The sequence below is a fragment of the Balaenoptera physalus genome (assembly GCF_965194825.1).
Source record: "Balaenoptera physalus genome assembly, chromosome: 12".
In the NCBI taxonomy this organism is placed as follows: Eukaryota; Metazoa; Chordata; class Mammalia; order Artiodactyla; family Balaenopteridae; genus Balaenoptera; species Balaenoptera physalus.
In genome coordinates, this window is record NC_138897.1 from 71,345,548 (window position 1) to 71,371,370 (window position 25,823).

Here is a 25,823-nt window from a genome sequence, read left to right on the forward strand (position 1 = left end):
TACACATGTATTCTCTCATGGTCAGGGAATGACACGTGCATCTGTTCGTGTCTGTGTATGTGCACTTACACAGTGGGAGCTTGTACAGGGTGTGTGTGGTGATGGGACACTGGACCCCCTGGGGACCCAAGGAAGCATGATCACTTGGGCCTGGGCTCCAGAGCTGGCCTAGGGGCTGGTCCTGCGAGGGTCTAGGGCTCAGTTGTATCCAAAGTGTTTCCTAAGACCCTGTCCCTGTTCTTCCCCAACCCAAAGCCTGCACCATGTAGCCCAGCACCCAAAGCTCTGTTCCCAAGAGGCCTCAAAAAAGGATGGAGACACGATATTTCTTCTTTACCCACCTTTGTGGTTCTCTTAGTGGCCTCTTCCCACCAATTGGTCATAAGGACTGACAGCATCTGTGCTCTTGGCCGCCTCAGGCACAAACCGGGCCACTGTTCTGCCCTCAGCCCGCAGCAAGCACAGTGTGTAGGAGGGTGGAGGGAGCTGGCGTGGATGGGGTGGGCTGTGCGTTTGTTTCAGTGGTTCTGACCCTGACTGTCCATGAGAACCCCTGGGGAATTGCTGCTGCCTGGGTCCACCCAGCATCTCTGGGGCAAGGGCTCAGGTGTCGGCGCTCTTTAGAGCGTCCTAGGTCTCTTCTGTGCAGCCAGTCTAGAGGACCTCTGATAGATGTGACAGTGAAATATTGCTAAAATAAACCTGTGTTGGTTTAGGGATACTTACATATACATCTGTCTAGTAGAAGTATAAAGATGTGCAGTGGAACAAAATGAAACCCAGGAAAGTGGTTGTTTCCAGGTGCATGAAGCAGGGTGATAATATGGGGAAGGGTTGGTTGTCATGTTTCGTTTCTTGAGCAGAGTAGTGGGAACATGGTATTATTTCATATTTTTTGGTTTGGTTGAAATAGTTCATCGTTAAGTTAATGGGGAAAAAAAATCATGGATTTTTTGGTCAGATAAACCTTGGGTTTTAAGTTCACTTCTGCCATTTACTAGCTGTGTGACTGGGGCAAGTACTTAACCTCTCTGTTCAAGAGAGGTGGTTTAGTCTTTCTGTTGTTTAGTCATCTGTAAAATGGGGCTCCCAGGGCTGCGTGAGGATTACCTGTGAAGTTCTAACATTCCTGCCCGTCTTCGCCCTGCGTGTGCCTGCGAGACTTGAGACCAAGACTGGCCCTCCGGCTGGGGCAGGCTGCTCATTTCCCCTGGGCCTCAGACTTCTCTAGCACAGAAGGGTGGCACCCCCTCCTTAGGCAGGGGGCCCCAGAGACGGCATTAGAGCAGGAAACACCCGTTCCTTGTACGTTTCTTTGTGGGAGTAGGAGGAGGGATGACTCCAGGGGAAGGCAGTTTAGCCCCCCACCCCACCCCCTCATCATTTCTAGATCCCCTCTCAGCTGAGGGGTGGAGCAGGGCAGTGGGGAGTGAAGGAAACAACTCTGAGAAGGTAACATAGGAGACCTACAAAGGACATTAGGAAGGTAATGAGGGAGGGAGGAGCCTGGTCCCCACACTGAGGGAATGCCTAGGGCTGGATGGGTCTGTGGCTTCTGGAGGGAGAGCAGCTAGAGAAAGGGTCCCCTCCTTTCACACCCTCTTCTCACAGGAACACAGGTTTGGGGCTGCACACGGGCATTTGGATTTTGGTGCATCCAGGCAGCCTCTTCCCTAGGAAGATGGGAGCCTGGGAGCCCCACCACGGCCCCAGGCAGGCAGGCTGTCTGCACATATGCGCACTCTCTCACACCCGCAACACATACCCATATGTGTGTGCCAGGCCTGGCTGTGGAGTAGGGAAAGGAACTCAGACACCATTCTCATTGGACAAGCTTAAAACACAACGTGGCTCATTTTTATTGTGTCTCAGGAAAAAAAAAAAAACATTCCCTTCAGAAGGAAAGGCAGTTAGATAGGGCCTCTACCTGGGCAGCTCTGAGCTCCCCAGGCTCAACCATGTTGGCCAGCCCCGACATCCTCCCCTGCGCCCACGCTCTGGCACGGCTCCATTACAACTCGCCGTCCTCGAAGGAGATGTGCATGGCAGCTCATGGCAGCGGGAGAGGGCTGCCTGGGTCTCCCTGGGCCAACTCCTGGTGCCAGGTTAGCAGCAGGGCTGAAACAGAGCCAGCAACCAGGGAGGGAAGATAAAAAGGGTTTCCTCACGCTTACATTTTCTCCTGGAAAACATAGTCAAACGCCATCTCTGAGCACAATAGCTCCTGAATCCTTGGAAAGTCTGGGGAGGATGGTGTGTGTGTGGCAGGGGGCCTTTTGGAACCACTCCCCAGCCTCAGGCCAGCCACCCTGCTCTGCCACAGCTGCTCTGCAGAGACAAGGTGGCATTTCTAGGTGCTTCTGGAGTTGGGGACCAGCCCTGGCCAGCCAAGATGCTCTCGTGCTGGGGCTCTGGCCTGATGCAGGGCCTCCCAGCATGAAACGTCTGCTTCCTCAGACTCCAAACCCTTCCTTCTGGGCCTCATGCTGCTCCAGCTGGGGCTACCTCCTCAGTCCAAAGTGGGAACCGGCCATGAGAAGGGTCTCCGGCACATGCACTCTTCTCTCAACGTGACTGGTTCCACCAACCAGGAAGAGAAAGATTTCCTTCCCTTAGGAAGGGGCAGACTCAGTGTATCATCAGGACACTCCTGCTCCATCCTGGGCTTGGGGACCCTCGAGGCCCAGGGACTCTGGGTGCTCTCTCTTCAGCTCCTGTCTGAGGAGCTCCACGTCTGGGAGGCCCGTGTCCCTGTGGGACTCACGGGCACTCCCTCCACTCACCAGCCCCAGGGTGTAGCCATTGGGTCGCCGCTCAGGCTGGGGGGCACTGCCGTTGGCCCACACCCCGGGAGGGTGGCCGTTGAGGCGGAGGCTGATCTGCTCCGTGTCGCTGCTATGAGCTGCCAGGGCCCGGGCACTGGTGCCACCTGCTTTGAAGGGCTCCCGCTGCCTCAGGATGTGGCTGCGAATGATCTTGCGGAAGGTCTGGCGGAACTCGCGGATGCGGTAGGCATAGATGAAGGGATTCACCACGGAATTGGTGTGGGAGAGGATGATGGTCAGGTACATGAGCCAGGGTGGGGCGTGGCTGCACTTGGGACAGAAGAAGGTGAAGCAGTTGATGATATGCAGGGGCAGCCAGCAGAGGGCGAAGAGTCCCACAATGATGGCCAGCGACTTGGCAGCATGGACCTCCTTCTGCAGCGTGGACCGAGCTCGCTCCCCCGGCAGAGGCTGGCTCTCCATCTGCTTCAACTGTCGCCGGGCCGCCAGGAAGATCCGCAAGTAGACGCCCAGCATGAGCAGCAGGGGCACCAGGACACAAGCAAAGAAGTTGTAGTACACCATGTAGTTCATGGGGACCACGTCCTCAAAGAGACAGGCCACCTGGCCCACCCTGCAGCCCTGTGAGTGGTTTCTGCCCTCCTGCTGACTGCAGTTGTTCCAGCCTAGCATGGGAGTCAGGCCGATGGCAAACGATAGCACCCAGCAGACTGCAATGATGCCCTTGGCCCTCGTGCCTGTCACCAAGCCATTGTACCTGGGGAGAGGAGACCAGCGTCAGAGGCCTGGGAAACCAGGGCTAGGAAGGTCCAAGAGTCAGAAAACCAGGGCAGCAACCTGTACCCTCATCCACTGGCTGTGAGGTCTTGGACCAGTCACTTCCTGCCTCCTAGCCTCAGTATCCTCTTCTGTTCAGGGGAGGGCCAAGCCTGGCCTTTTCTCACAGGAGGTAACAGGAGAGCAGGCACCCTGGAAAGGGAGACCACTGCACGGACGTCCAGATGATTTTTGAATAGTATTACGAGTAGTCCTGGGACTTAATTAGTTTGGTTTGAAGGAATTAATAAGTGATTTTGGGGGCGAGGAGGGGAGAAGTTATAACCTCCATGTTGATCTCAGTCGATGCTACAGTGGGTGTCCCTTTATTTAGAGTGGGAACGGGTCAGGAGGTTACTCGCTGGCTGGGGACCGAACCAGCCAGATCAAACCTGTAGGTGGTTCACATCTCTTGTGCTTATGCTCTTCCTTCCCCACTTGACTTAGGGTCTCCAGAAGCCCCCAAGGAGAGGTGGCACAGGTGGGAAAAGGAGGGGTGGAGGTCCCGGGCCAAATGAGATACCGCCTCTCCCTTCCAAATTCACCACAGCCCTCTGGAGAGAGATGAGATCAGTATGTCTTAACATTTATATAAGCCTTAACATTCAAGAGGAAAGCGTTGCATGAGATTCTAAGGTCCAGAGAGGAGAAGTAGTCTGCCCCAAATCACTCAGTACTCTAGAGCACCAGACTCAGTTCCAGACTCGGGGAGTGGCCTGATCTGCTGGCTCAGAAGCTGACCTCAGGCCAACAAAAAAGGGTGGTATAGATTTTATTAAAAGAAAGGACAATCAAAAAATCATCTCCCTGACTGAGGAAGGTGACCTCAGTAATCTCTGAGGGATGACTTTGTGTTTAACAGTTTTGATTCCGGCAACACCAGACTGCCCTCCTTTGTACCTAGTAAACCCTAACATCCTTTCTAAGTTCAGGTTAGATAGATTCTCAGAGAAGTTTCCTACCCAAGCTCAACTAATCCCTACCCAATCTGGGCTCCCAAGGCTGGGGCCCCTTGGGTCCCTACATCCATCTCTGCATTACCATCACTGAGACAGGACATAGTAGGTGTCAAGGAAAAACACGCTTAATTCCGGAGTTGGAAGTAGCCATAGAAACTAGTCCATGGGGTAGCAAACACAGGGGCCTAGAGGTCACAAACATGTGAGGCAGGCAGGCTGGTGGGTATTTACCCTGTGTGCAGGAGGCAGCTGATACCACTCAGCCACCCCCCTCCCCTCCCCTGCCCCACACCGTGCAAACTTGCCCAGTGCTGCCAGATCTCAGGAAGGTCTGGGAGCTGATTTTTCTGGGTAAAATCTCCCATGGTTTAAATTTTGTCAACTAATTCAAATTAAGGGAAAAAAAAAACACAGTGGCCTCTGACCTCTTGTCTATTCCAACCCTCTCATTTTATAGGTAGAGAAACTGAGGCCCAAGGAGAGGAATGGACTTGCCTGGACATTCCAGGAATCCAGAGGCAACTCGGGCCAAGGTAACTTCCTCATTTCTGAACCCAAACAGTAACCTAGCAGGACAGTTCTCCCGAGCTCTGCAGCCCCATTCACTGGGGGCTTGGGTGCCTGCAGCAGGAAGAGGATCATGGACTTGCTCATTTCTGCCAAGCCACAGAGAGCCTACACTGCCCTATTTCCTGTTCTGGAGCTTCAAACGTGAGGTCACAGGTTTTTTTTCCCCATTTATTACTTATATAGCACTTGCTGTGTGCCAGGCACTGTTTTTAGTACTCTACAAATAGTAATTTATATGATCTGATTGAATAGGAGGCTATTTTATTTTAATTTTTAAAATATTTATTTATTTATTTATTTGGCTGCACTGGGTCTTAGTTGCGGCATGTGGCATCTTCATTGTGGCATGTGGGCTCTTAGTTGCGGCATGTGGGATCTAGTTTCCTGACCAGGGATCGAACCTGGGCCCCCTGCATTGTGAGCTCGGAGTCTTAACCACTGGACACCAGGGAAGTCCCAGGAGGCTATTTTAATGTTGATATTTTTCTGAAGAAAAGCATATTCCCTCTCTAGGTTCTAGCAATGGTGCATTCTTGTTTAGCCATGTTGTCACTCTGCCTCTCTGAACCTCAGTTTCCCTATCTGTAAAATGGGACTAAGAATCTGGGGCTTGTGAGCACTGTCCCATGAGGGCAGATTGTAGAATTGTTGGGTGAAAATTATAGGGAGATGGATTGTGGCTCAGGGTAAATTAGCTATTCACAGGAGAAGTGGACTGCCTCAGGCAGTGGTGAAGCTCCTGTCATTTAAGGCAGTCAAGCAGAAGCAAGCAGTAATAGGGATGGTGTAGAAGATCCTGGAGGCCACCTGCTTTGGGGATTTTCAAATTGTTCTCCAGCAGCAACCCTTCTCACCTGCATTCCCAGGCAATCACAGAATTGGAGCTGCTGAGGAAGAGAGGAGGCTTAATAATATTCACTGAACGAATGAACTGTGGGGGAAGCCAGGGCCCAGCCTGAAGGCTTCTGGGGACACGGTTTGAAAATCCCTGTTTTGTCCACTTGTCTACATTTAGATGAGGAAACCCAGGAGAGGAAGTCTGCCACTGCATTCTGAAAAGAAAGCCCCTCCTGGGGACAGAAACAGAAACACAAACACATTGATAGCACTTGTCTGTGTGTGCAAAGGATGTCTGGAAGGATTCCCAACACTGCCTTCCAGGAAGGGAGCTGAGGTGGGGCAAGGGGGACAATTCTTTACTGTGTATGCTTTTGCTCTTTTTTGATGTTGTAATACATGCAGGTATTATTTATTCTAAAAAGATACCAAATAGATTAATTTTGTTATTCGAAAGAAAGCCTCTTAGGCTGAGAGCCCTGGACCCAGGCTCCCAGGGGACTGGATCAACATTAGGGCCCAGATGGAACCATGGCCAAGCCACAGCCTGGCCCAGCAGCATCTCCCATCCCCTGAGCTGTGTCTGTGACTAAGGCAGTCACATCTTGCCCTCCTGGGCCTCAGACATAGACTGCCTGCCTGGTGGAGGGGGTGCCAGGGCCATCCAGGGTCACGCTCTTCTGTTCTGGGGAGCCCAGAAGTGTCATAGGAAGCCGGTGCCAGAACCACAGCCCCCACGTTTAGAGGTGCTTCTGCATCCCTGTGTCCTCCAGCTCACAGGCTACCCCTTCCTGGGGGCTCCCCATTACTCACACTGGGGGCTTACCCTATGATCCAATAGCACCCCCCACAATTCAGGTCAGGGCTTCCCGTGCATTTGCCCTTCATTCAGGAGAAGGCAGAGCTTTCCTGAGTTGTCCAAAGGAGCCAGTGACCAAGAACTGAAGAGCCACTGACCTACAGCTAAAACCCAAATTCCCTCCCAGGCATGGGCAGGCCTGAGCCAGCCTCACAGCCTCCCTGTAGGCCTGTTCTCCTCTCTGTCACCTCTCCCTGGCCCAGAGCCCACATGCTTATTCCTTCCCTGTGGCCTTTGTGCAGGCTTGGCCCCCTTCTGTTACCCCTTCCCCCACACATGCCAATGCCCATTCCAACGCATCCCCAGCAACCCATGGCGTCATCTCCTGCAGGGAGTCCTCTCTCCCAATCCTGCCCCCTTAGAAGCCAGGGTACTCAGGTTTTGTTCCCTGGGGCAATTCACCACATAGGACTCTGCTGCCCCATAAGAAGGCCTGTTTCCCAAAGGGGGAGAGCAGTCAAAAGGGGCTAAAGTGAGAGATGGGAGACAAGGGGTGTGGAATTCCCCTGGGAAAAGAAAGCCTTTGTCTGTCACCCTGGGAATTCTGTCCTCTGGGGACACGGAGAGCTCCCATCCCTGCCTCTGTCCAGGCCCTGCCCTAGCCCAGTAGGGTCCGTGCACTTGGGAAGGAGCACATAAGATTTTTCTGAAACTGAATTCTTTTTAAAAAAAAGAAAAAGAAATTAATGGTGAATGGTGCAGGCCTGGAGCTAGGCATCCAGAGCATCGGTCAGAGGCTAGACTTCAGGGTAGCCAAATGGACTTACTGAGTGGATCAGGAAACAGCACACAGGAGAGACTGGATTCCAGCTGGAAGGGGACAGAGGAAGGGGGGCAGGAATGGGCACCCTGAGCCAGGCAGCAGTCCCAGAGCTGCCCCGGGTTACCCATCTGCCTCCATCTAGTCCCCACTGATGCCCAGCTTGCTCTCAGGAGCCCCACACGGACAACTTTACGTACCTCGTTTTCCCAGCCCTCGCCAGCCCAGTACCCTTGAGGAAGAGTAAAGTGGAGGGACCCAAGGGGACCTGGAGCAGCGTGAAGGGCCCTGGAGTCCCCGCGTCAGGAGACACTTTTCCTTCTCTGGCTCTGGCCTCCCCACGAGTAACAGGAGGGTCATAACATCCGCCTGGCCACAATGCCGGCCGAGAAGATCAAAGGAGACGCTGAGCCAATATCCTCTGGCAACCGTGGCGCTCTCTGCCCCAAGGGGGTTTGAGCATCCTCACCACCATCATCCCATTGGCTCCCTGACCCAAGACAGCCAGGCTGACCCTTCCAAGCCCTATCATCAAGTGGAGCTCAAATGGCCAAGGTCTGGGTGGAACTAGGTCCCACTCTGGAAGACTGTGGGAGTCAGGCAGGTAGATGGGGTTGGGAGGGGGGGCCAGGTCCATGGCTCTGAACCTCCAGCAGCTTCAGAAAGACCTGAATCTCCATCCACCCCACTCTGCCATCCTTCCTCAGGGACCCATCACTCCAGTCCACTCACTGGGTCCTCAGAACACCTTTGTGAGCTCAGAGGGATAGAGACCTGGCCCCTTTTATAGATGAAAAATGGGCCCAGAGAGAGGCAGCTGACTTTCCACAGTCACACAGCATGTCTCATCCTCTTGCATCAGGGAGGATGGGACTTTTGACTCTTGAAAAACATGAAAGAATGCTCAACATCGTTAATCATTAGAGAAATGCAAATCAAAACTACAATGAGATATCATCTCACACCGGTCAGAATGGCCATCATCAAAAAATCTAGAAACAATAAATGCTGGAGAGGGTGTGGAGAAAAGGGAACCCTCTTGCACTGTTGGTGGGAATGTAAATTGATACAGCAGCTATGGAGAACAGTATGGAGGTTCCTTAAAAAACTAAAAATAGAACTACCATATGACCCAGCAATCCCACTACTGGGTATATACCCTGAGAAAACCATAATTCAAAAAGTCATGTACCAAAATGTTCACTGCAGCTCTATTTACAATAGCCAAGACATGGAAGCAACCTAAGTGTCCATCATCGGATGAATGGATAAAGAAGATGTGGCACATATATACAATGGAATATTACTCAGCCATAAAAAGAAACGAAATTGAGTTATTTGTAGTGAGGTGGATGGAGTTAGAGTCTGTCATACAGAGTGAAGTAAGTCAGAAAGAGAAAAACAAATACAGTATGCTAACACATATATATGGAATCTAAGGAGAAAAAAAAAAAAAGGTCATGAAGAACCTAGTGGCAAGACGGGAATAAAGACACAGACCTACTAGAGAATGGACTTGAGGATATGGGGAGGGGGAAGGGTAAGATGTGACAAAGTGAGAGAATGGCATGGACATATATACACTACCAAACGTAAAATAGATAGCTAGTGGGAAGCAACTGCATAGCACAGGGAGATCAGCTCTGTGCTTTGTGACCACCTAGAGGGGTGGGATAGGGAGGGTGGGAGGGAGGGAGATGCAAGAGGGAAGAGATATGGGAACATATGTATAACTGATTCACTTTGTTATAAAGCAGAAACTAACACACCATTGTAAAGCAATTATACTCCAATAAAGATGTTAAAAAAAATAAATCAATAAATCTATCTTGAAACAAAAGAACAAAAAAAGAAAAACAGACAAGAAAAAGAAGCCAATGCCCTTTTGATTGAGACCAGCAGCCCTGATCTCTCCCTTGAATCCACTGCTCCTTGAATCAGGGAAGAAAGTGAAAACGACACCTCTGCTCCCCACTGAACATTCTGCCAGGGCCGGCCCGGCCCAGCCCACACTGGCCTGGCCCCGAAGTGGACACCAATCAGCCAGCCTGGGAGCTCTTAGGCCTCTGTGTCCTGGACGAGCCTGGACTCTGGCTCTGCCCGTTTAGGCTAGTCCTCTATTAGGACCAGCCAGAGTCTTTTCTTTTGACAAGGGTCCTAGGCTGTCCCGAGACAAAGTATTCCAGGAGGGCCACACGGGGCCCAGGCTCCTTCCTTCATTTGAGCAGCATGATGAGGGTGTCTGCTTTTCCCTTAGAGCCCAGGTGGCCCAGGTTCTGGGAGACTGGGGCCACCCTATGACCAGCTCCCAAAAGACTGAAGTCACCGAGGGTGGCAGTCATGTTTCTTCCCAGGCCCAGTCCTGACTGTGCTACCAACTCATTGTGTAGCCCTGGGGGCTGACTCCCTTCTCTGAGCCTCATTTTTCCATCCATAAGATGAGAGGAAATGACCTCTGAGGGTGCCCCTGGGTTTGACACTCTATATTTCCATTTGCTCATTGAGCCTGTTCCCTGTCCTGGCTGGGGCACCCTCAGCCTAGCATGGGGCTGGTGGGACTACTCTGGTTCAGAGAATTCGCCACTGGATGGGGGCACACCATCCTCTGAGACCTCCCTCAGGGCCTGCAGCTATCTAGGCTGTGGAACCCAGCTCCAGGGTGGAGGGGCAAGGAGGTAGGGCAGAAGGCCCCCAGGCGGGGAGGGACACACTTCCTAGCCCTGTCCATGGGTCGGTGGTGGTAGGTGGAGGCTGCATTTAAGTGAACTCAGCCTCAGGGAATATCTTCGTTTACACAATACATGGCTGAAGTCATTTCACAAAAGTTTCACCATAAAAACCCCCATCCACCAGCCAGCCCCCGTCCCCCATGAACACTTGGTGACTGAGCAGCACAGAATTTGCATAAAGGTCCAAGTGACTCATGAAGGCATTTGACCAAGTCACTTCCCCTCTCTGGGTCATTTTCCTAATGTGCAAGCTGCAGGCTGGCTTGGAGGAGCTGGAGGAAGGCAGGCGGGTGGGTGGGCAGGCTTCTAGCTCTCAGGTTCTGTGGTTTCCCGTGGTGCCCACCCTGCCCCAGTGTCATGCTGTGTGAAGAACGGCCCAGATGCACCCACCCAGGCCTGGGCTGCACACATCTGCCAACAGCCAAAACACGGCAGCCTCACCCATGTAGCCCAGGGGAGCCTGGGAAGGACCAGCCTGCCCTGTGCCCACAGGGACAGCTGGCGTGGCACAAGTGCTGGCCATGTGCCAAGGCCTGGGCAGCCCCAGACTGAGCCCCATGGCCCTGTCCTCAGCTCAACACACTGACACCAGACCAAATCCTAACCCCAAGTTCACCCTGACCCCTGGTTCACCCTGATCCTGGCACAGACCAGACCCTGACACAGGGAGCCTTTTCACAGATGTGGCCCCCAGCATGAGGTGTACCAGGGAAGAGAACGTGGCTCACCGGAGTGGGATGCGGATGGCGATGTAGCGGTCAATGGCGATGGCCAGGAGGCTGAAGATGGAGCTCTGCGTGAGGACTAGAACGAAGCAGGCGAAAAAGAGGCAGCTGTGGCAGGCGGCACAGAACCCCGTGCTGATGGTTATGGCGAAAGGGATGGCAAGGACCCCCACGGCGATGTCGGCCGCCGCCAGGGATACCACAAAGTAGTTGGTGACGTTCTGCAGATTGCTGTTCAGCCACACAGCCCAGCACACCAGCACGTTGCCCAGGATGGCCAGCACGGCAATGGCCAGCTCCACCATGATGTACACCGAGGAACCCATGTTGGGCACAGCTGCAGATGGGCAGGGTTAGCAAGGACGCAGGCTGGGCCAGCTCACGGTCCATAGCTGCAGCACAGCTGGCCTGCCCAGGCCCTGAGCCCCTTCACAGGAGCCAGGAGCGTCCCTGCCGTTGTGGGGGGCCTCCCCAAGGGCTTTTCACAGCCAACTCCGAGTCTTCAGAAACCAGGCCCTCTCCAGGGGCTCTGGCGGCATCTTGGCTCAGCTTAGCTTCAGAGTTCCTGAGGCACCTGCCAAGGGAGAAGCCACGTGAGGAGGTGGACCACTGGCAGGGGCACAGCTGAAGATTCCCAGGGACAGCCCTCAGCCCCGCCTCCCCAACGCCCTCCCCACAGGCCAGGCATCAGCCTGAGGACGACCTACCGTGCCCTGCCTCTGCCACCTGACACGGGGCCAGGGATCAACCCCAGTCTGTTTTTCTTCCAGAGGAGCTGAGAACTTTCAGAGTTGAGTCACTTGTGGTCCCCAGGCTCAGCTTCTCAAGCCTTCTGTGGCAGCTCTGCCAGTTTCCTGGGTCCCTGAGCTCACCACTACCCCACGACCCTCCCTCCCAGAAAGGCCTCCTTAACCCCTGGATCTCCCAGGGCCACCCACCATCTCTCTCAGCCAGCTTCAGTCTGCTCCATCCCCCCGAGAGCACTCCCTGGGGACTACCAGCACCCACCTATGCTGCCTGCATAAGGAACAGGCCCAGAGACCCCAGAGCTCTGATCTGGGAGGATCTGGTGGCCCTCTGGTCCTGTCTCCCACTGCTGGCAGGTAAGCCCTCTTGCCCTCACTGGTGGTGCTGCACAGGGTGTTGGAGCAGGCACAAAGGGAGCCCGCCCCTCAGCAGCCCCCGCCAGCTGACTGCACATCTGGGAGGGGCGGCCGCCTCGCTTCCCCCCTCACTCCCTCCTCCCGCACCTGCTCCCCAGCCTGCTTCTCTGCCTGGCTGGTGCGCTCAGCCAGGCTTGCCTGGGGACTGCGGGCAACAATGTTTTTCTTTTCTGGGCCTCAGTTTCCCCACTGATACAGTGGGGAGGTTGGACCCCAATAGCCTCTGGGGGCCATTTCAGCTCTCACCCATGATTCTATGAGAAGGGAGTGAACACATTTGAAAGGGCTCCCCCAGTCAAAATGTCATAGAAATGTAAAGAATTAGTGACACCCAGTAGAAGCAGAAGTCTTAGTCTCTCCAGCCCAAACCCCCAGGGATCCCCCTTGAGCTTGTGAAACAGTCTCCATCGCCCCTGCCAGTCCAGGGGCCTCTCCCCATCACCTCTACCTCCCCCTTGTCACACTCACTTGTGCTGCCCAGCAGTGTCCTCCATGCCAAATCCACCCCCTCCTCCAGTCCTGGGCTCTCATGGGGTCCAGGTGCACATGGATAGTGGCTGCCGCCTGCCCGGGAACAAGAAGCCTGAAGCTGCCTTTCAGGCTCACGTGTGGGCTCAGGGCTGCATCCCCCCTCTCTCTTCCAGGATACAAGGGATCAAGAGGACTGGCAACCTTGGAAGAAGTTTGCTTATTGTCCCTGCCTATATTCCAAGGGCCAGGCTCCCCCTACCCTGTCCAGGAGGTGATGTAGAGCTGCAATAGATGACCCCAAGTTTCCTTCTAACTCCGATCTGCCTCAGGTGGCAGGAGCTGGGTGGGCACGGAGAGGTACACCAGAGAGGCGTCCCCCATGCCCACTGGGAGGCTTGGAGGGGAGTGCCCAGCCCCAGGAAGCCGGAGAGAGAAGAGGAGGCCGAGCTCCTGAGAACCCAAGGGGTTCCTACAGCCCACGGCTTCTCCCAGACCTGGCAGGAGCCTGCCTCCAAGGGGCCACGGACAAGTCCCACCGAGCCCCTGCTGTGCACAGGGCACTTGCCAGCCAGCTGCTTACAAAGCATGTCACTGGTGGAGGCGGGGCAGACCAAGTCTCCTGGTGCCATCTCTGGCCACACAGTGTCCCTTGGTGCTCCTGGCCTGCAGCCCAGAGCAGCATTCACCAGGGGCACCCTGACTGCAGAGGCTGTGTGTCCAGGGTCTCGTCCTCGTTCTGCAGGAGTGAAGAGACAGCCCCAGAGCTGCCTCCCATCTGGGGGCCTCCCAGGTTCAGCACCACCAGCAGCGGGCCACTGTTCAGTCAGGCCCAGTGAGCCCCGGGGACCCTCCCTCCTACCACCAGTGAGCCACCCACCCACCTTCCTGGCCTCCTGACAACCCCCTGCCATCCTTCTTACCCTGGCCTCAGCCTCTCCTGGGGAATCTGCACTGACAGAGACTCAGCCTCTGCCAGTCCAACCAGCCCAGGCTAGAAACCTGACTTGGCCCTAGGCCATCATGCAGATTCAGAGGGTCCTGCCCAGGGTCAGATAAGGTGGGGCCACCAATGATCCACCTGACCCAGATAAGTGCCACGTTTTTGTGGAGCTGAACGTGGACTGTCTGGCCCCACTGCCCGGAGCCCTACTGATGGGGTCACATCATTAGCATCTGCCCTGGATCTGGATGTTGGGCTGACTCCATGTGAGCTGGGATGCCCAGCATGGAAGGGCCTTTGGGGACCCTAACCCAAGCCCTCTGTTTGGTGAGGTTCTCCTGGCAGACTCGGGGCCCCTAAATCCTCGGGGTTTCCCCATCACCTTCTGTACTGTGGGCTCTCAGGCCTCACAGCACCTGGTACCAGCACCCTTCCTGACTAAGCTGAAGGCACCTTCCTACTGTCCAGCAGGCCTGGGGTGCCTTCCCAGTCTCACTGGATACAACAGACCCTCCAGCCCAGGTCAGCCCTGCAAGGAGCCAGACACACCCCTGCCAGCTGGGTCTGGAAGGCTGCCTCCCTGCACACTGGGCTCCCCATCTGCCTTCTACAGCTTTCCTGCAGGCCCTCCAGCAGCTGCCAGCACATCCCGGGTTGAAGCTTGCCTGGCCACACAGGCAACCTGGTTATCTGCCAGACTAGAATCTCCTAGCCCCAAGCAGAGCACATCAGTGGAGCCCAAGGCACCGCGGGGTGGGCAGGGCAGGGAGGTAGCTGGGAGGAGGTTGGAGCTTCCCAGCTGTCAGACCGCAAGTCAGCCCAGGGTTGGGGGCGCCGTAACTTAGGGCCTTTGCCAGAGTTTTGTAGTAAAATGCTTCCATGGTGGCCTGTTTCAAGCTACGAATGAATCACTGACAGGAACTGGGAATCAACGTACACAGTCAGCTGGGGAAAACCAGGCTCCAGCCACCACTGAGCCACCAAGCCCTGTGCTCTCCCAGGGCCCACCTGCCTGGACTCCACTCCAGATGCTCTACAATAGTTTGTGCGGCCTGCTTGAGAGCTCAGGAAATGAGGGTGCAGAGGCCTGTGGGTCATCTGTGTTCTCACTGGCCGGCCCCATGAACTTCACTCTACAGATGAGGAAGCTAAGGCCCAAAGAGGCTAATGCCCTCCCAGCCTGACCATGAGCATAAAAGGGTGGAACAGAGCTGGGGGAATGCCCATGAAAAACAGCAGCAGGAAGATTTCCTAGGGCCTCCTGGCCCCTCTCTGCTTTCCTCCCTTCAGAGGCCTCCTAGAGCGAGAGTGACAGGAAGGTTGGAGGCCTGGGGGGCGGGGGGGGGCTGGGGGCGGGGCCACGATCTGGCAATTTCCTATCCCTCTCTGTTGGCTCTAATTAATCCTTGAGTCATCTGTTGCTAGCCAAGAGGGGAAATGAAATATTAATAATGTAATATTTCCTTGTGATTGTCCCTTGTTGGGGACAGGGCAGAGGGCAGAAGCCATCCCATACAGATAAGAGTTACATGCTGGGGAAGGTGCAAGATAAGCCTCGAAAGGACAACCTCACAGGATTCCCCAGCAGTTAGACTCAAAACTGCCGCTTCTTCCCGCCTTCCTCCTTACCCTCACCAGCCTGGCCACTTTAATTAAAACTCCATTTAATCAAAACCCGCACATTTCCTGGCCCCTTGTACATCAGACTAGCAAGGCTTTCTGTACGCATGCCCACGTGGTGGCTGTACCCCCCAGAGCCTGCTGGATAGAAGTGCCCGCCAACTTCCAGGCAGGACCCTGCACACCTGCTCCTGAGTGCAGCTAAGGGCAATGTACCAAGGCCAGCCTAGCACCTTGGGCCTGTTGCAGCCACAATGGGCCTGTTCCTGGGCTCCAGAATCCCAGCCTGAGAATCCTCCACTATTTTCTCACAGCAGATGTTTCCAAGTACCTACTCTGTGCCAGGCAGCATCCCAGCTGCTAGAGCACAGGGAGCTTTGTGCCACCTGCTGCTGAGCCTGACCCCAACAGGCCCTGAGTCCACAGTGGGGGGCCTTAAGGCAGAGTTGTCCCAGGAGACTGTCCTGAGAGCTGGCTACTACCCAGGTGTGTGGGTCACTCCCCACTTCCAAGACCTCAGCTCCCACTAAGATGAGCCTGCAAACCACAATTTCAAAGCACAGGAGGAAAATTAAGGGCAAGAAAGATAAGCAACAGCAGCCAAAATATGGAGATTAATTCATTCCAGAAGAGATGAAGGTAATATAGTAATCTAATAATGATTTTCAAAGACATTTAGGATCTTCAAAGAGATAAAGGAGTAGTATCCATAAACAAGAATGAGAATTATTGGCAGAACCAAAACAAGAACAGGCAAATATGAACAAGAAATAATATAAAAATCCTGGAAATGAAAAAGAGGGATTGAGGTGAACACAATTGATGTGTCGTCATGTGCATACAGTTTGAGGAAACAGTTGGGGATCTGAAGACCGCACTGTGGAATTCTCACCCAAACCTCAGAGCAGGTAGTTGAGAGAAATGGAAGGTAGATTGAGCAGCAGCACCTCAATGGGAAGGGAACTCAGTGGGAGAGTGGAGAGGTCAACAAGCAAAGGAGAAATAGCTGGACAGGCAGCTCAGCTCTGCTCCAACCACAAGCCCTCCAGTGGCCTTTGGAGTGGCCCAGGCCTGGGCACGAGCCTCCCAAACCCCAGGACCCTGGGACTGGCCAGGCCCCTCTCCGAACCCATCAATGAGATCAGGGCCGTCTCCAGTGTTGCCTGGAGGTGAACATCCACTGTGTCATGGCACCACTTCCCTCCCTCTCTCCCTCCCTGCAGGGTTGCTAGCAGCTCCAACTTCAGGAACCTTGTGAGGGCTGGGCCCCAGGTACCCTGGCAGGCACCAGTGGTGTCCCTTCCCCCACGGCCCCTGGGGTGTGCAGCTGCTGCTTTCAGAGCCTGGGGGCAGGATGTGGGCAGGACTGGGGCTGAGAGCCTGCTCCCTGCACTGAGCCCAGCCCCCAGAGCAGCCTCCGCATCAGCAGCGCCTGGAGCCGCAGGGCCTCTTTCCCTGCTGGGGGCCCAGAATCCCCCCTTCCACCCCCTCGTGTCCAGGCCAGATGCCAGAGAGGCCACAGGCCCTGCCTCTTCCCAGCCTGACATGGCCACTCACCACCACGGGCCGCCTCAACTGACTCCCCCCTCCAAGGGGCCACTCCACACACAAAGTTCTGCGTGCCCACCCTGTGTTGCAAGGAACCCAGATGGGGTCCCACTCCTGCTCCATCCCATACTCCCTGAGACCCTGAACAAGAGGCTTCCCCTCTGCACTGTGGCCCCTCTGGTACAGCAGGCCACAGTGAGACAGCCTCCCCACCCACATGGCTCAGCACCCACACCTCTCTCAAGTGAATCTTCTACTGGCAGGACGACAGGCACTACCATGCCTGAAGAGGTCAAGATGGGGGTGGGCTTTCTAAATGGCCTTGAGAACATAGGCCCTAGTGGGCCCGGGGTGGGACCCTGACAGAAGGCTGGCCTGCTGAAGGGGCAGTGCCAGGTGCATAGCCTCAGGAGCTCCCAGAGGGTGGGTATGCTGAGGATGGGAGGCAGGCAGACCCACTTCTGGGGTCCTTGGGACGAAGATGTGATGATGCAGCCCTGGAGGCTGAAAGGAGAGAGCAAGAGGGTCAGCCAGATCAACTCCAGCACAGCCCTGCCACTGCTTCCTGGTCACTCAGTGGCCCCTGGTACCCGGCTCACGGTTTGCAGAGGCCACTGAGGGGCCAGAGGTGAATGCTCTGTGACAGATGGGCAGACACATACCAGCCCTGGGGGCCTCTGGGCAGAAACCACTACCCTGACAGCAGGGAGGCACCAGAGTGGCACTGACTGCCTCTCCATGGCGCACCAAAGCAGCCTTTCTTCTAGGTGGCAGCTGGGCTGACGCGAGCATCAGCAGAGGTGGGAACCGCAGAAAGACCCTGCCCAGCAACTTCTGAAACAGGCTTGTCCTATGGAAGGGGTTGTGGGCCAGAGGAGTCTGGAAGGGCTCTCAGAGGAGGGGGCATTCATGCTGGATTTGAAGGGTCGGGGAAGAGAGGAAAGGAGATTCCAGGCAAAGGCAACAGTCTGTGCAAGGACCAGAGGCATGCCAGAGAAGGCCTGCGGGGGTCCTGGAAAGCTGAAGCATCCTGCCTTCCCTCCCCCATCTCCCCCCGCAACCCTGCTCCCCCAGCTAGAGTGAGGGCAGCTGAGCTTCCCCTCCATCCAGCCCCTCCAGTCCCCATCAGGAGTCAGGATCCCATGGCTTCCACACTCCAGGGGCCCCTTCCATGATTCTGGGGGCAAGGGCTGGGGGACTTCTGCCACTAAACTGCTCCTTCCCACCACCCAGAGCTCCCAGCCCTGTCCAGGAGGTGAGCAGTCTCTTGGGAGGGCTCCCTGTATCCCAGCTCTGAACTCCTGCCATTCCTCACTTCCCTTCCCCGATCTGGGCCCAGCACAGACTTCCAGGGGCCCACCCTTAGCACCGCACTCCCACTGCTCCCTTCAACCTCCAGACCATGGGGCAAACCCTCCCTTCTGTGGCCGCCAGCATTTCCCAGGCCCAGATCCTTCCCTAGGGGCCGGAGCTCATCCTTTTGTCAACTTAGCACCTGACACCAGTGATCTCCTCAGGGTCCCCTGACACACACACCAAAACTTCTTCTCAGCCCATCCTTCAAGCCCTTGCCTTCCCTCTGGCTGCGCTCGCCTTGGCTCTCATGTATACACATCTTTCAGCAGACAAGACTGACCCCCACAAGACACTTGGGGTGGCAGTTCCAGCTCACTCAGAGTCAGGTGGCTCAGGAATCAGGCAGGTTAAATGGGAGCAAGAGTTGCTGAGGGATTTCAGGTCACTGCTTAGGGCCACCAGGAGCTGTGGTCCTACACAGCAGACACTGCCCAGAGCCACCTAGAGGCCCTACATTTTGCAGGGTGTGATGCCAGGTGCTTGCTCCCAATCCAACTCCAGTCCACATGTCCCTCGGCCAACAGCGATCTCTTGTGGTGTCTCCCCCCAACCCCATAAGGCTAACAGCCTCCCTTCCAGGTTCCCCAGCTCAAGCACAGACCCCGATCTGTCCCCCACAACCAATGCCTGTCTCTCATTTACTCTCCACCACAACCCTGAACGTTAAGCATTGCTTGCACCATCATGCTTGTTTTACAGATGAGAAGGCAGGTTTGCTGGGGCAATGACTGGCCCAGGGCTGCTCAGCAAGTGAATCAAGACTAGAACCCAGGTTTGGGCATGGAAGTCTCTGGTCCGTTGGGTTGCCCCTGAAGCCAGCCATTGCCCTCTTAGGTTGTGGACTCCTGGGGGCAGGACCAGTGTGTGGTCAGAGACCTGCACTTCCCAGGCCAGTGTGAGGAAGGCAACACACAAGTCCACCAAAACCCACCTGGCCCAAAGCTTGTCTCCTGCCAGCCGTGTCTGGGCTGCCCTCAGCCTCCCTGAGGCGATGAACAGAGAAGCCAGCTTAGCCCAGAATCTGGTCTGCACTGAGGGGATAGGGAAGGAGGGGCAGTGGCTCAAGAGACACCAGGACCTGGGAGAGCCAGGGAAACCCCAAAGGGCAAAGGTAGAGCAAGGAGGTGTGGACAAGCCTCAGCGAGGAGCTCCCGCCATGGACCAGAACCTGGGAGGGGGCCTGGCCCTTAGGGCAGAGCCTTTCCAGCCCATCCAAGGCATCTAGGACCAGCCCCAGCAGGACTAAGGAAGCAGCCCCTGACGCCACATAGCCTCCCTGGCCCACTGTGCTCCCAAGAACTCTCCATCATGGCCCCCAGGGCCAGGACACCCAGGGGCAGCCCTAGCGACACAGAGGTGACATGGAGTGTCTTCTGAGGGTGCAGAGGCCAAGGAGAGGGCAGCCTGAGCTCCAGGTGGGAAAGGAGCACAGGCCCTGTGGGTGGAAGCGGGCCTAGGTGCCGCCTGAGATGGGGAGGGAGAACCGGCACAAGGGGCCGCCCTAGTCCTCCCCCAGGGGTCAGCTCCAGACCAGAGAAAAGGGGGTGGGGACCCGCCCTCCCGCCCTCCCGCCTCTCTCTTCTCTTTTCTCCCCTGCGGAGCCCTCGGCCTCCGCCTTCCTCCCATTGTACAGTCGGGGAAATTGAAGTCTAAAGCACGGTGGCCGCGCCCGCAACGCAGACATCTCTGCTCCGCTGGCCCCGGCCCCTCCTTGATCCCCTGGGCATGCTGCGCCAAGTCCCTCAAGGGCCGCCACCATTCCCGCAATTCCTACGTCGGCTCAGGGCAGCCCGGCGGACGGCCAGGACAGTCCGAGGCGCGCCCCCAACCCCGGCCTCTCCTGGGCCCCCTAAGTCCGGTTCCCGCCACCACTGCCCACCGGACGCGCCCGCGCTCGGCCGGCGTTCGACTCCCCCTTTCTCGCCGCGCCCCAGGCGCTCGGACGCCGTCTGCTCACCCAGCCTCCCGGGAACACCTGGACGTTCGGCAGCTCCACCTGTGAAAGTTCTCGTCTGCGGGGTCCGGCCCGCCCTGCTCAGGCCGGCCTCTGCGCCTCGAGCCCAGCCAGGCCAGGGCGCGCCCCGAGGACTCACTGAGTACCCGGGCGGCCCGTGGCCCCGGACGCACCGGCGAGGTTCCCGCCCCTGACGCTGGGGCCGCGCTCTCTCGCCCCTTCCCCTCCCCGCTTACCCTGCGCACTTTCCGGTCCATTTCAGGGCGGCCCAGAGGGTCTGCGCACCGTCCCCCGACCGGGCTGAGGGCGACAGCCGCACCCGAGCCGCCCCTGCACCCGCTGTTCCCGCCGCCGCTGCGGGCAGGGCTCGGACCCCGGCCCACGAACTCGCTCTCAGGTCGGCGGGAAGAGACGGAGCGGCGGGGCACCTGAAGGAGGGGACCCGCGCCTCCCGCCCTCCAAGTCCAGCAGCCTCCGACGGCCCCACGCTGCCCGGCCGCCCGCCCGGGACCCTGGGGACCCCGGACGCGGGACCCCGCTGACCTGCTGCTAGCGCGCCGGCTCCCGCCGTCTCGGCGGCCGCTGGGTCTCCAGCTCCGGCCGCGCCGCCCGCGGGCTCCCCCTGCAGGGCAGCTTCCAGACCCGCGCGGTTCTCGCTCCGCCCCGCCGCGTGGGGAAACCGAGGCCAGGTGGCCCCGCCAGGGCGGCCAGCCCACAAGTCCGGCTGATGCCCACCTCCTGCTCCGGCGCGCCCTCCCAGCTCTCGCGTCCGTTCAGGCCACTTCCCTTCGGACCACACCCCCTCCCCTTCGATGATTCTCTCACCCCTGGGGCCCAGAGCCACACTCCCTCCCCTCCTCTAAGAAGCCCCAGGCTGCCCCTGCCGCTTGGGTCCTCCTGGAACCCTGCTGTCCCTCATCATCGGAGCTGAGCGGGTCGGTACCCCTGTGTCATCCCGGGAAGCGTCCTGTGCCTGCTTCTCCTCAAATCTTTCCATGGCTCCCCAGTTCCTGAAGGAGAAAATTCGGCCTCATACCAGGGACCTCAGGGACACGCCTGCCAGCCCGGTCCACAGCCTTGCTCTCCCTCCCTAAGTCTGGTCCCACGCTGGTGGGGGTGGAGGGCTGGTACCTCAGCTAAAAGATGCCAATTCCAGTGATCCCTCCAAGAACGCCTCAGCTCTGGTGCCTGGTCAGGTCCTTCTCCCTCCCCAACTGCTCTGAGCAGAGAGGGGGGAGTCACCTTCTGCATCCCTGACTAACCTGGAATCTCAGACCCTTGCGCTGGGATTTCATCTTCCTCCCACCCTACAGATCCATGTTGTGGTGATTCCAAATTGGAAACGACCTCACATCCATCCAGCCCCAGTCCAGCCACACAAGGGGACTCCCTTCGACCCTTGAATCTGGACAGAAGTGCAGTAACCCCAGTCCTGTGCACAGCAGGATGAGCCTCTCAGAGGCCAGGGTGTTGGTGGCCAAGGGTTTGCAGGAACCTTGCATTCTCAAACCTCCTGGGACCAGCAGGGTCATGGTGGGGTGGGATGGGGCAGAGAGGGGGTGTTGCTGGCCCCCAGGGTGGAGGCCAGTGGGAGCAGAGGCCGGAGGGAAGGGCGGGTGGGAAGTGGGAGCCTGCACAGGCACTTGGCCAGCTCCTCCATCCCAGGAGCAGAGCCCAAGGTACCAGCCTCCATTGCCTGGCAGCCTCCCCAGCTTGTTGCCGGCCCCATTCAGCCAGCTTGGATCCCCTGCTCCCCGTTTCCCCTGATGTCCAGTGGGACCCCGTCTCCAGGCACAGGGAGGCAGAAAAGGGCATGCTGGGAGGGGCTGGGACTCCGACATGAGAGAAAAACCTGAGACCTCATGGGAAGAGGCACATGAGAATGTTCAAATTGGGAACCTCCCCGTCCTGATTTCCAACCTCGTCAGCTGCCTTGCCCCCACCCTCCAGTCCAGGCTGTGGTTCAGCCCCAGCTGGCTCTGCCGTCCTCCCCCGCACTCACCTCCACTGAGGGCAATCAGGACCTCGGCTGGGCTTGCCTTGGTTGCCTCACCTGTAAAATGGGACTGTCGCCTTCCTGCCCTGCCTCCTCCTTAGCTGTGCCAGTCAGACCATGAGGAACCTGGGGAGGTGCTGCCCCACTGGGGGACCCTCCCCCCAGGCCCTTGGCTTCCCTCCCTTGCTTCTGGGCCATTGCATGGGACAAACTCCTACAGCTGGGACAAAACCCTCCTGCCAACATCTGTTGGGCCCGTATTCACTCAAGTCCTCACTCAACAGACATGCAGGGAACAGCTTGAGAGTCACCAGGGGCCCAGACGGGACTATGGGGGTTCACAGGGCAGAGACCAACACTCAGCCAATACTGGGGTGACTCTTGTCCCCTAGTCCCCAGCATGGGTCCCCATGAAGCTCTCCCCTGCCATTTCCATTCTGGGGCCCAATGGCTGTCTTGCCGAGACCTCCCCAGGTGTGGCCTGGCCATGCACACACCTGCCCCCACAATGGCTACATCCAGCGCCCAGGGGCTGAAGGCTTCATTTCTGTAGCTGGCCCTCAGGGCCAGAGTGCCAAAGCCCTTAGAGTTCACTCGTGGGGCCCAGTGGGAAGTGCCTCCTCGGTGTGGGTGCCCCAGGCCTAGGGTGGTCAGCAGGATCTAGCTTGGCTCCAGCCCTGGAGCCAGCTCCCTAGGCCCTGGAACCCACCTGGCCTTGAAGCAGCATGGTCCCCAGCCTTGCTCTACAGCAGCCCCTGTTAGAGATGGGAGGGGGTGGGGGGTGTGCTCCAATGGTCTTGTGTCATTTGCCAGGTGCCTTTGTCCAGCTCCCCAGTGAAGCCATTGCCCAGAGAGCACATGACAGGAAACAGGCACATGGGAGGGCTGTTCACAAACTCTGCCTCCCCCATGGAGCGGATGTGCTCCTCCAGGCCCTCCTGGGGGACCCTCTGCTGCCCCGCCCCCCAAGCCAGCGAGCCCCTTGCCCTTGGCCTTGAGAGTCCTCCTCAGGTGCCAGGCTTGCGGAGCCCTGCAGGCCTGAGGCAGCACCTAGGGTGATGGGCTCAGGGATGCCCTGGCCGGCCCCATCTACTACCTGCGGGCCCTTGGTTTCCCTGCCCAGCCTCAAGACAAGCTGTGAAGGCTGTGGGCACCCACCCTTCCTTCCCTCCAGGCCCAGGCAGGCCAGGCAGGGGGCCAGCTGGGCTCTCCCGCTCCAGAATTCCGTTCTCAGACTCCCACCCCCAACCTACTCCCGCGGGCTCTTTGTTCCTATCCAGGATGCACCTGGGTGGCCTCTGGCCCGATTGTTTGCTCTGGGGCCAGCTGGGCCAGAGGAAGAAGGCCAGACCCAGGATGAAGCACCCAGTGGGTGCCGGGGCCAGTGTCCCTGGGAACCACCAGGCCACCCTGAGGTACTCACCAACTTCTCCTCTAAAGGAGCGGGCACCACACGCTTCCTGGGGCTCTGGGATTGAGGAAGTGGGGGGACCTCACGGGACTCCAGTTTATGCTCAGACTAAGGCCCCCAAAAAGCAGAATCATATGAGGAAGCTCCCCAGCCACCCGCAGCCAGGCAGCTGCAGGACCACCCCATCCTCCAGCCCAGTCCTGGGAAGATGCTTCAGCCCATGATGACTTCTGGTGTCACACGGCAACCCTGCTGGGAACCCTGTGCCTCTGAGTTGATCTGGGTGCATCCCTGTGGATATGGAAACTGAGGCCCAGGTGGGAGTGGGGCCTTGTCCTGGACAATGGTGGCAGGGACAGCCCCTGGCATGCGAGACTTGTCACTCACCAACCTAAGAATGGCTCTAAGCCAGGGCCCCAGGCACCCACACAGCAGCAGCTGCCAGAACATGAAAGCCACCCCTTGCCACTCCCAGGACCCCTGCCTCAGACCTCACCAGGCACCTCCCTCCCCGCTTCACAGAGAGCCTGGGAGCACGGTCCAAGGGGGACCCTTCCTGGGGTGACCATATTGCAGAGGTGGGAAGAGCCCCAGCCCCTCACAGGTGTTGGTGGCAGACCTGGGGGAGACCTGGGTGTCCCTGCTTCCTGCCTGATGGGTGCTGGTAATGTTCCACCCCGTACTCCTCCCCAGCCCTTCCGGTTCTGCCACCTAAGATTCCAGACCTTGCGGTATCTCCCTCCTTGGAACCCTGGACCCCCGCCCCTACCCCCGCCCCCCCATAATGCAGACATCACCATCCAAGGCCCCTGCCCTGGGCCTGGCACAGCTGGGGTGGCACAGACTGCAGGCCATGTCCAGTCACCCTCTGCCCCTCCCCACAAGCCCCCCAGCTCCTGGCTCTTCCTCCACACCCAGCCTGCTCTCCCAAGTACTCCCCGCCAAGGGGGCGGGTCGAGCCCAGGGAGCGTGGAGCCCTGTCCTCTGTGCACCCATGCTGCCTCCTGCACCAATGACCAGGGCAGCCCAGTGAAGTCCTGGCCTGCTGGGGCTGGCACCCTGGCCAGCACTATCCCAGCAACCTGGGGCCTGACGAGAAACCGCCCCTCACCCCGACACAGCACGGCGCCTGCAGGCACCAGAGCCCTGATGTCTGTCCCTGTCCCCCACTAAGGGACCACCTCAGACAGAACCTGGCCAACCCTGGGCCGCAGGAGTGCTGTGCTGTGGGAGGGAAGCCAGGCCTCCCCAAGCCCAAGAGGACGCTCCCCAGTCTGCCCAGCCACGCCGGAGAGGTTCTGGAGGTGAGGAGTCGGTCTGCTCCTGAGGCAGCTGGCACAGCAGGCAGGAGTGTTCTGGGGAGGGACCCCACCCTGCGGGGCAGCAGCTAAAACAGCAGCGCTTCCCCCACTGCCCAGGGTCCCGGGTGGGGTCCCCCACTCCTGCCGCCACATGCAGGGCCCACAGGCCTGTGTCTCAGAGCCTGTGGCCTTGGCTGGACGACCTCCCTGCAGCAGCCAAGGGAGGGAGCTCAGCGTCTTTGGCCCCGGCCACATAGCCCTGGCCACACAGCTGCTAAGTGGGGAGAAGCCAGAGCCGTGCCCCGTCCTGCGCTCCGGAAGCCAGGCCACTGCTCTCGGACACACACACCTCCACTCAGCTGGCGGCTCTGGGCCTCCCGGGGAGCGAATCAGTTACCAGATGAAACCCTGACCCTGGGGAGGGGGTCGCAGGCCTGGGAGGAGCGCCCAGCTCTGCCAGTGTGAACAGGAGAGGACGCCACGGCCTCTGCACGTGACCTGCGTCACGTGCAACGTGATGAGGTGCAGTGCTGTTCCCGGCTGTGCTCTGTGGAGTCACTGTCATTCCACACAAGATGCCCAGGAAGAAAGGCTTGATTGGTTGGGTGCCTGTGAGTGGTATAATTATTGATTTTTTTTCTCTATAATTTTATACATTCTCAAAATTATCTCCAAGAAGACACATTTCTAAAAAAACCCAGAAAACCTCAAGGCACCCTCCCCAACCCAGAGCAGCACATGTCTGGGCCACAGGTGGGGGGTGTGGGGGCAGCTCAGGTGGTGCTTCTGGGGCCTGGTGCCCATTACAGAACCTCCGCGGTCACAAGGCCGCCCAGGCCGCATGGCTCACCTGGGCCATCCCACCCCAGATGAAGGCAGATGGCCAAAGCCTCCCCTGCCCCACCCCACTCAGGCCCCCCGGCGACGTCTCCTGGCCTGTGGGCTCAGGCGCCCTCCCTGCCACAGCCAGTCCCCGGAGGTGGCGAGGGTCCTGTTTACAGCGACCCAGAAAAGCCCAAGCC

At 57.7% G+C, this 25,823-nt stretch overlaps 1 protein-coding gene across 3 annotated transcripts; it reads right to left on the minus strand.

The window, feature by feature from the left end:
• Positions 1-1,835: 1,835 nt before the first annotated feature.
• ADORA2A (adenosine A2a receptor) lies at positions 1,836-20,770 on the minus strand. Of its 3 annotated transcripts, none has more exons than XM_082416333.1 (3): positions 20,637-20,770; positions 11,045-11,615; positions 1,836-3,543 (listed from the first exon to the last, which is right to left on the minus strand). In XM_082416333.1, exons 2-3 carry the CDS (start codon positions 11,365-11,367, stop codon positions 2,640-2,642), a joined length of 1,227 nt encoding a protein of 408 aa, XP_082272459.1. In that variant the 5' UTR covers positions 11,368-11,615; positions 20,637-20,770; the 3' UTR covers positions 1,836-2,639. The 3 variants fall into 3 exon arrangements, with proteins under 3 accessions (XP_082272459.1, XP_082272458.1, XP_082272460.1); XM_082416332.1 differs by having other exon boundaries at positions 20,330-20,770; XM_082416334.1 differs by lacking the exon at positions 20,637-20,770 and adding an exon at positions 20,097-20,269.
• Between the last annotated feature and the right edge of the window lie 5,053 nt (positions 20,771-25,823).